Raw genomic sequence first — 8,847 nt, forward strand, 5'->3', positions numbered from 1 at the left:
GTTCAGTCGCTCAGTCGTGTCTGACTCTTTGTGACCCCATGAATCCCAGCACGCCAGGCCTCCCTGTCCATCACCAACTCCCGGAATTCACTCAGACTCACTTCCATCGAGTCAGTGATGCCATCCAGCCATTTCATCCTCTGTCGTCCCCTTCTCCTCCTGCCCCCAATCCCTCCCACCATCAGAGTCTTTTCCAATGAGTCAACTCTTCGCATGAGGTGGCCAAAGTACTGGAGTTTCAGCTTCAGCATCATTCCTTCCAAAGAAATCCCAGGGCTGATCTTCAGAATGGACTGGTTGGATCTCCTTGCAGTCCAAGGGACTCTCAAGAGTCTTCTCCAACACCACAGTTCAAAAGCATCCATTCTTCGGCGCTTAGCTTTCTTCACAGTCCAACTCTCAGATCCATACATGACCACAGGAAAAACCATAGCCTTGACTAGATGGACTTTTGTTGCCAAAGTAATGTCTCTGCTTTTGAATATGCTATCTAGGTTGGTCATAACTTTCCTTCCAAGGAGTAAGCGTCTTTTAATTTCATGGCTGCAGTCACCATTGCAGTGATTTTGGAGCCCCGAAAAATAAAGTCTGACACTGTTTCCACTGTTTTCCCATCTCTTTCCCATGAAGTGATGGGACCAGATGCCATGATCTTCGTTTTTGTAATGTTGAGTTTTAAGCCAACTTTTTCACTCTCCACTTTCACCTTCAGCAAGAGGCTTTTTAGTTCCTCTTCACTTTCTGCCATAAGGGTGGTGTCATCTGCATATCTGAGGTTATTGATATTTCTCTCGGCAATCTTGATTCCGGGAAGAAGCTTGTGCTTCTTCCAGCCCAGTGTTTCTCATGATGTATTCTGCATATAAGTTAAATAAGCAGGGTGACAATATACAGCCTTGATGTACTCCTTTTCCTATTTGGAACCAGTCTGTTGTTCCATGTCCAGTTCTAACTGTTGCTTCCTGACCTGTATATAGGTTTCTCAAGAGGCAGGTCAGGTGGTCTCTCTTTCAGAAGTTTCCACAGATTATTGTGATCCACACATTCAAAGGCTTTGGCATAGTCAATAAAGCAGAAATAGATGTTTTTCTGGAACTCTCTTGCTTTTTCGATGATCCAGCGGATGTTGGCAATTTGATCTCTGGTTCCTCTGCCTTTTCTAAAACCAGCTTGAACATATGGAAGTTCATGGTTCACGTACTGCTGAAGCCTGGCTTGGAGAATTTTGAGCATTACTTTACTAGCGTGTGAGATGAGTGCAATTGTGCAGTAGTTTGAGCATTCTTTGGCATTGCCTTTCTTTGGGATTGGAGTGAAAACTGACCTTTTCCAGTCCTGTGGCCACTGCTGAGTTTTCCAAATTTGTTCCTTAGTACAGAGTTTAAACTGAGTTGTTTGTTGTGTAATCATCAGTTCTTAAAGGAAAGAACGTTTTATGTGACTAAGGAATGTAGAAGAAAAAAATAAAAGTTTGTCCTTTTCTCCTCCTTGAGATCCCCAGATCCCTCTCTCCTTGGGGACCCCCAGATTTCTTATCAACCTGCGTAGGAATTGACTCTCTCACTCCCCACTGGTTCCTTCCAGGGTCCCAGTTTTGGTTAACAGCTCTGCTGTCTCCATTTCTGACCAGGCTGGTAGCTGCAACCCCTTCCTCCCTCGCCACTCGGCAGTCACCACAGTCTGATGAGGCTCCCTGCTGGAACCTGTACCCCTTGTTCTGTTTGTTTTTTGCTTTCCCCTCAGCTGATGCCCCTGCTCTTTTCCAGAACTCGTTACTGGGTTATTTACCTAAGTGTCCCTGTTATCTTTATAGAGTTCACCTTTGATCTTGGTCTTTCTTTGCTCAGAACACTTCAGTGGGTTTCATTCTTATGGAATAAAGTCCTACCATATGGCATTCAGAGCTCTTCATAGCCCAGTTGCTGTCTGCTGTACCCGTCATCACCCCCCTCAAATCCTACTCTCCAGGCACTCACCATGTTGGCAGGCAGTTTGCTTCTGTGACCATGTGTCTTGACTCATGCCGTTTCTTTTGTGTGGAATGTTCACTCTATAAAATTCACTCTTATGATCCCCCCACATGGCCAGGCAGATTTCCCCCAATTTGGTGGTCTCCTCATCTTTTGTTGAGTCTGTTGTGGCCATCCTGCCATCCCGTCACACCCTGCTGTCACATACTGGATCTGGATTTGATATCTTGAGGGCAGATCATATCTTACCCACATCTGCCCCCCTCATTGGGCCTAGGCTAGTGTCTGGCACACAGTAGGTGCTCTATAAATGCTTGTGGAATATAAATGCTTGTGGAATGAATAAATGATAGGCAGCAACCACCAGAAACCCTGCAGAAGTTAGAGTCATCTTGTCTTCTCTCAGCCTATACAAGACTCTCTTCCTCCTGTGTAAGGCCTAAAAAGAGGCCTGGTTCACAGCCTGTCTTTGTGCTCATGTAAGTGGGCACATGGGGCTTCCCAGGTGACTCAGTAGTAAAAAATCTGCTTGCTAATACAGGAGACACGGATTCCATCCCTGGGTCAGGCAGATCCCCTGGAGGAGGGCGTGGCCACCCACTCCAGTGTTCTTGCCTGGGAAATCCCATGGACAGAGGCACCTGGTGGGCTACAGTCCCTGGGGTTGCAGAAGAGGTGGGGACGACTTAGCAACTAAACAACAACAAGGTGGGCACATAAAAGGTATGTGGCCAGTGAGGTCAGTTAACACAGAGGGGTGTCAGCATTACAGATTAGCATCATTCTTTAAAGCCCATGTCTTCTGGGAGCTTCTGCTGAGCCAGTGGAAACACAGCCTTGGACTGCAGATCGGGAAGACCTCATCTGAGGGAGGCAGCTTGCTGGGCTCAGATCTGAGGCCTCTGGGACAGTGGCGCTGGATGTTGGACCACAGCAGGGTTTGGGAACAGATCAGGAGTCAGAGTGGCTCTCCTTGGGCCTCCAAAACCTGGGGCTGGGCCCTGGTTTGCCCATTGCATCAGTGTGGGTTAGCAATCTAAAGCTAACACAGGAGGCCAGATTCAGACAGGGCCTGCAAACATCTGCTCCAGCTTCTTTAGATGAGGATTCAAAATCCCTGAGAGGGGAAGGGATTTGTCTGGGTCACAGCAAATCAGAGTTGGGCTGGGACCAAGCTAGGCATCGGCATCCCCACTGCCACACTAATGTTGGTGTCAAGTGTTTGGGTACCAGTTTGCCCTTGAGTTTCTCTAGGCAGACAGCTGCTGGCCTTGTCACACACCCACAAACTCTCCACTGGGTAAGGGCTGTGCTCTATTTGCTAGGAATATGTGCTCACCTCCCTGCTGAGTCTTGAACCAGCTGACCAGCTTCCACTAGTGCAAACCTGCCCTTCTGCCCACCTGAGTTCCAGAGGGACTGGCTGAGATGAGGGGCGAAAGATGTGGGGAACATGAGGCCTCTCAGGATGCAGGCTAGGCTTCCTAGCAAGCAGGCGCACCCTAACAGCCTGCGTTCTGTCCTTTGCAGGGAAGTTCAAGCTCCTGGAGCAGGCCCGGGATGTTCGGGAGCCAGTGAGGTACTTCAGCAGTGTGGAGGAGGTGGCCAGCGTCTTTCCTGATCGCATCTTTGTGATGGAAGCCATCACTTTCAGTGTCAAGGTCAGTCCTTTCTGCACTGGGCCTGGTGCCCCCAGGTTTCACTATCCTCAGGGGCAAGCCTGACCCTGGATGGAGGGTTCCCGCTAGGTTCTGAGAGGTAGAAGTGTCACAGTGTGGCTTCTGGCAGCCCCCTGAAAGTCTTTGGCTAGGTGTATGAACTTTCTGGAACTGGGCCCAAGAACTTCCTGCAAAAGGTGGGGAAGCAGGAAGTGTGTGTGGAGGTATGTGTGTGGAGGTTCATGCCTTGACTTGGAGATCTTTCAGGGCAGCCATCCTAGCATCTACTGGTGGAGGTGGTGGCTGTGGAGTGCAAACAGTCCCCCACTTCATGTACAGATAGCTCTTCACTGTTTACAAACCCCTTTCTTATCCATCAATTCATTCCTCTTCAGAGTAGTCTTGTTGAATAGGTGGAGGATTATTATTGCCCAATTGTAAAAAAATGATACAAGCGTTGCTGTATGTTGAATATTTTCAAAGTATTTCAGTATACGTAAAGTCTACCTGGTGGCTCAGATGGTAATGAATCTGTCTGCAATGTGGGAGACCCAGTCCTATCCCTGGAGAAGGAAATGACAACCCACTCCAGTATTCTTGCCTGGGAAATCCCATGGACAGAGGAGCCTGGCAGGCTACAGTCCATGGAGTCACAGAGTCAGACATGGCTGAGCGATTAACACTTACTTTATAGTCTATTTAATCCTTACAGCAATTCTTACAGCAAATAAAATAATTACCTTTCCAAGAGGTAACTCTGAGGCTGCACCACCGTGACCACGTGGCCTCTACAGAATGCAGGCCCTCAGTCCAGTGCTCTTGATCTTGGGAAAGCCCCAAAAGAAGGGTTGCCCTCCTGGGTCCCCGGACTGGCTTTCCCCCGCCTGGGGCTAAGGCCTCCCTCTGTTTCTGGGTTCCCCAGGTGGTGTCAGGGGAGTTCAGCGAGGATAGCGAGGTGTACAACTTCACGCTGCACGCGGGTGACGAGCTCACTCTCATGGGGCAGGCGGAGATCCTGTGTGCCAAGACCACCAAGGAGCGCTCGCGCTTCACGACCCTGCTGCGCAAGTTGGGCCGGGCCGGAGCGCTGGCCGGGGTGGGCGGCGGCGGCGGCCCGGGGGGCGCGGGGGCCGCGGGTGGCGGCGGGGGCGCCAGGCCCATCAAAGGCAAGATGCCCTGCCTCATCTGCATGAACCACCGCACCAACGAGAGCCTGAGCCTGCCCTTCCAGTGCCAGGGCCGCTTCAGCACGCGCAGCCCGCTGGAGCTGCAGATGCAGGAGGGCGAGCACACGGTGCGCGCCATTATCGAGCGCGTGCGGCTCCCGGTGAACGTGCTGGTGCCCAGCCGCCCACCCCGCAACCCCTACGACCTGCACCCGGTGCGGGAGGGCCACTGCTACAAGCTGGTCAGCATCATCTCCAAAACAGTGGTGCTGGGGCTGGCGCTGCGCCGCGAGGGACCGGCGCCGCTGCACTTCCTGCTGCTCACCAACACGCCGCGCTTCGCGTTGCCGCAGGGCCTCCTGGCCGGGGACCCGCGCGTCGAGCGCCTGGTGCGCGACAGCGCCTCCTACTGTCGCGAGCGCTTCGACCCGGACGAGTACTCGACCGCCGTGCGCGAGGCGCCCGCCGAGCTGGCCGACGACTGCGCCAGCCCGCGCCGCGCGCGCCTCTGCTTGCCCGCGCCCCCGCGCGCCCTCGTGCCCGCCCGCGCCCCGGCCCCGGCCCACCAGGCGACGGCGACCAGGAGTACGTGATCCCCGACTGGGCCGGCGGGCCCGAGCCCGCCGCGCCGCCCGCTGAGATCCCCTACGAGGAGCTGTGGACGCACCAGGCAGCCGAGGGCCTAGTCGAGGGCAGGACCCGGCCGCTCCCGGGGCCCGACCTCATCTTCGGAGCCGCCGGGCCGCCCCGCCTGGAGCCCGAGGCGGCGCCGCCTCCCGTGCCTCCCAAATCCGAGGCGGTGAGTGGATGCGGTGGAGACGAAGAAGGTGGGAGGCCGGTCGCTGAGCTCTGTGGGCCCGGCCTTCCGGGGAGGTGGCCAGCCACGGGGCAGGGTTTGGGTTTGGAAAGCTCGTTCTCCTGGGCCCCTGCCTTGGCATCTCGGGTTCCAGCCCCCTAGGTGTGCGACAGAGGGTGGCCAGAGGTGGGGAGGGGGGAGAAAAAAAAGAGGAAAGAGACGCAGGCGCTTTTGTAGGAAGGGGTACCATGGCCTTGGGAGTTGTGGGACAAAGACCAGCAGGTCCCTAGCCGCATAGAGTATGGGATGAGCCTAGAACAGCGTTACCCAGAAGGTTTCACAGAACAAAGGCTCCATTAAGTTGTCTGGTGAAAAGAAGGGTCTAGGGTGAAGAAAGTTTAGAAAATACAGTCTGATTCCCAGCTCTCCCCATCCTCACTTTGGAGCCACAGAGTATCCGTTATAATAAAGGCTTCGAGAAGTCCTGCAGGTCAGAAACCCATTCATCTGGGTTTAACACAGAAGTTTCCAACAGAACTTGTCCACAGACTATATACAGCACCTATTAATATCCCATGGAGTCCACTTTGAGTGTTTGACCGATAAGAAAGGGATCCAGATGGCAGATACTTTTCCTTCCCTTCTTCTCATTACACCTTTGTCTTCTTTTTCTCCTTTTCCTTGAGGAAGGAATATGTCTACTTGTTGTTTTGTCTACTTCTCTGTTTCTTCTTACATTCACGATGGATTTTGAAGGCCGCACGAGACAGTTGTGCGTGTTGTGGACTCTCGATGAGTCTGACAGGCTGGAGATGACGAGAAGGGGTGGGGTGGGTGGCTGAGTAGCAAGGCCGGCTTTTGGCAAAGTGGGTCAGTCGCAGGCACCCCCCTTGCCCAGCTGCCTGGAGGCGGGGGTGGCATCTTGGCCCTGTGCTTGCAGGTGAAGGAGGAGTGCCGCCTGCTCAACGCCCCTCCTGTGCCCCCGCGGGGTGGCAGTGGCCGGCTCTCGGGTAGCCCCCCAGTACCCCCACGCTTCCCTAAGCTGCAGCCCGTCCACTCCCCCAGCTCCAGCCTCTCCTACTACTCCTCTGGCCTCCAGGATGGGTGAGCCCCTCCCTTCCTTCTCTGGGTCCCGGCGCCTCAGGTGGATGGAAGCAGGGGAGGGGGCCAGGGAGAGGGCAGGGAAGGGAGCCAGTGTGAGGAAGAGGAAGACTGCAGACCCTGGGGTTTGGAGGGTGCATATTGCTGAGCCGAACCTGAGGGAGGGGCCCTTGGGGTCTGGGGCTTCCTGCCTCAGTTGGCTGCTTACCTAAATGATGATGCCTGCATGGGAGTGTGGCTCTTTCCTTCCAGACTGAGATCTGCTGCAGGATGGAGTACTCCTTGCCGTTGAAAATTTTCTGTGTAGTTCAGTTTAGTTTTTCCTGGAGTGCAGGTTGCCGGAGGGAAGAATAGAGCAATCTCAGAGGGCCTCAGGCCTTGGGGGCTGGGAGATGGACGGGCCAGCATGGCTGGGATCTCTGTGACCCAGCGGGATGGTGGTTTGTGGTGGCACATGTGTGTGCCTGTCACGTTCCCCTCTTGCTCTGCTTACCCGTCTGTCTGTGTCTGTCTTTCTGTCTGCAGGGCGGGGTCCCGAAGTGGCAGTGGCTCGCCGTCACCCGATGCCTACTCCCTCTATTGCTACCCCTGCACCTGGGGAGACTGCAAGGTGGGCGAGTCCTCCAGCCGTCCACCCCCGGGCCCCCTGCCCTCGACCACGCAGCCCAGCCAGGCCTCCCGGGCCCTTGTGGAGCCCCTGAGTAGTCGAGCTTCCTCCCTCCTGGGGGCCGACACCCCCGCCAAGACCTACCACAGCTGCCCACCTCCATTCAAGCCCTCCCACCCCCAGAAACGCTTTGCTCCGTTTGGAGCTCTTAACCCCTTTTCCGGGCCTGCCTACCCCACGGGCCCTTCAGCAGCCTCCTCTTCTGGGCCTGCAGTTCCCTCAGGTCCCCTGGCTACCTCCAGCCCCGCTTACTCCCCAGGCCTGGGCTCCCCAGGCCAGGCCTACTCGGCAGCTTCCGCCTCCTCCTGTCCCACCTCCTCGTCTTCCTCCTCTGAGTGGCAGGAACCCTCCCTGGAGCCCTTCGACCCCTTTGAGCTGGGCCGGGGCAGTTCTCCAGAGCCTGAGCTGCTGCGCTGTCAGGAGCCCAGAGCCGTGGGGGCACCTGGGCCTGGCCTCTCGCCACTTGGACCCCCCAAGGCCTTTGAGCCCGAAGGCTTGGTGTTGCGGCAGGGTCCCGCCCCACTGTCACCGGTGGCCCCGCAGGGCCCTGAGGCTGGTGGAGCGCGACTCCTTCTCACCCAGGGGCGCCTCGAAGGGCCTCCTGCCAGTCCCCGGGATGGGGCCACAGCTTGGGGAGGCCGAGAAGCCACCTCCTGGCAGCCCCCCGCTGACCTCTCTGCACTCTCCCTGGAGGAGGTCTCCCGAAGTCTGCGTTTCATCGGGCTCTCAGAGGACGTGGTCAGCTTCTTTGCCCGAGAGCGCATAGACGGCAGCATCTTCGTGCAGCTCAGTGAGGACATCCTGGCAGATGACTTCCGCCTGACCAAGCTGCAGGTCAAGAAGATCATGCAGTTCATCAAAGGCTGGCGGCCCAAGATCTGACCTTCCGGCTTGGGGCCGCTTGACTGGAATTTTGGCCCGGAAGCTCCCCCGGGGGGCCAGCCCTGGCTTTGCAGGGGGACAGCCCTCCCCGAGGTGGGGCCTGCCACCGGGAGAATCTCTGCCAGGACTGCAGCTGCTCAGCAGTCACAGAGAGTGAATCCAGGGGAGGCGTGCTGGAAAACGGCGTCGTCTTGGCCAGACGCCTGCATGCCTCTTGCCTCTGAGTGTGCAGAGTACGTGGGGGAGAGGCTGAAGGCACCAGCGAATAGGGTGCCCAGGGCTGTGATTCCCATGGGGCAGCCAGAAGCTGGCTTTTGTGGTGACCTAACAGCTCCCTCCGTCCTGCTGTGGAGCTCCCCTGACAGCTTGCACTCAGTCCACAGTCTGTAGGTGCAGGCCGGAGACGAGGGAAGACAACGGCCCACCACTGAAGCACAGATTCCCCAAGTGCCCGCTGTCCTCTGTGGACTCTGCTCCAAGCTGCCTCAGAGTTGGGAGGGCGAATTTCTGTATCTCTGGGATGCCCTCTTTACCCCCTGTCCCCCCCGCTCTACCATGTGCTGGGTCCCTGGCCCCAAACACAGGTGTATCGCGTACAAGCCTGAGC

General features: G+C 56.1%; 1 protein-coding gene across 1 annotated transcript in view; it reads left to right on the forward strand.

The window, feature by feature from the left end:
- The window catches only part of GAREML (GRB2 associated, regulator of MAPK1-like), a 15,531-nt gene extending 6,690 nt beyond the window's left edge, over positions 1–8,841 (forward strand). Inside the window, 5 exon segments of the mRNA XM_010840689.1 lie at positions 3,501–3,631; positions 4,551–5,346; positions 5,349–5,593; positions 6,531–6,694; positions 7,217–8,841. Of these exon segments, the coding sequence (XP_010838991.1) occupies positions 3,501–3,631; positions 4,551–5,346; positions 5,349–5,593; positions 6,531–6,694; positions 7,217–8,240 (2,360 nt within the window). The 3' untranslated portion in view covers positions 8,241–8,841.
- Positions 8,842–8,847: the final 6 nt, after the last annotated feature.

This window comes from Bison bison, unplaced genomic scaffold (assembly GCF_000754665.1).
Source record: "Bison bison bison isolate TAMUID 2011002044 unplaced genomic scaffold, Bison_UMD1.0 scf7180017864145, whole genome shotgun sequence".
NCBI lineage: Eukaryota > Metazoa > Chordata > Mammalia > Artiodactyla > Bovidae > Bison > Bison bison.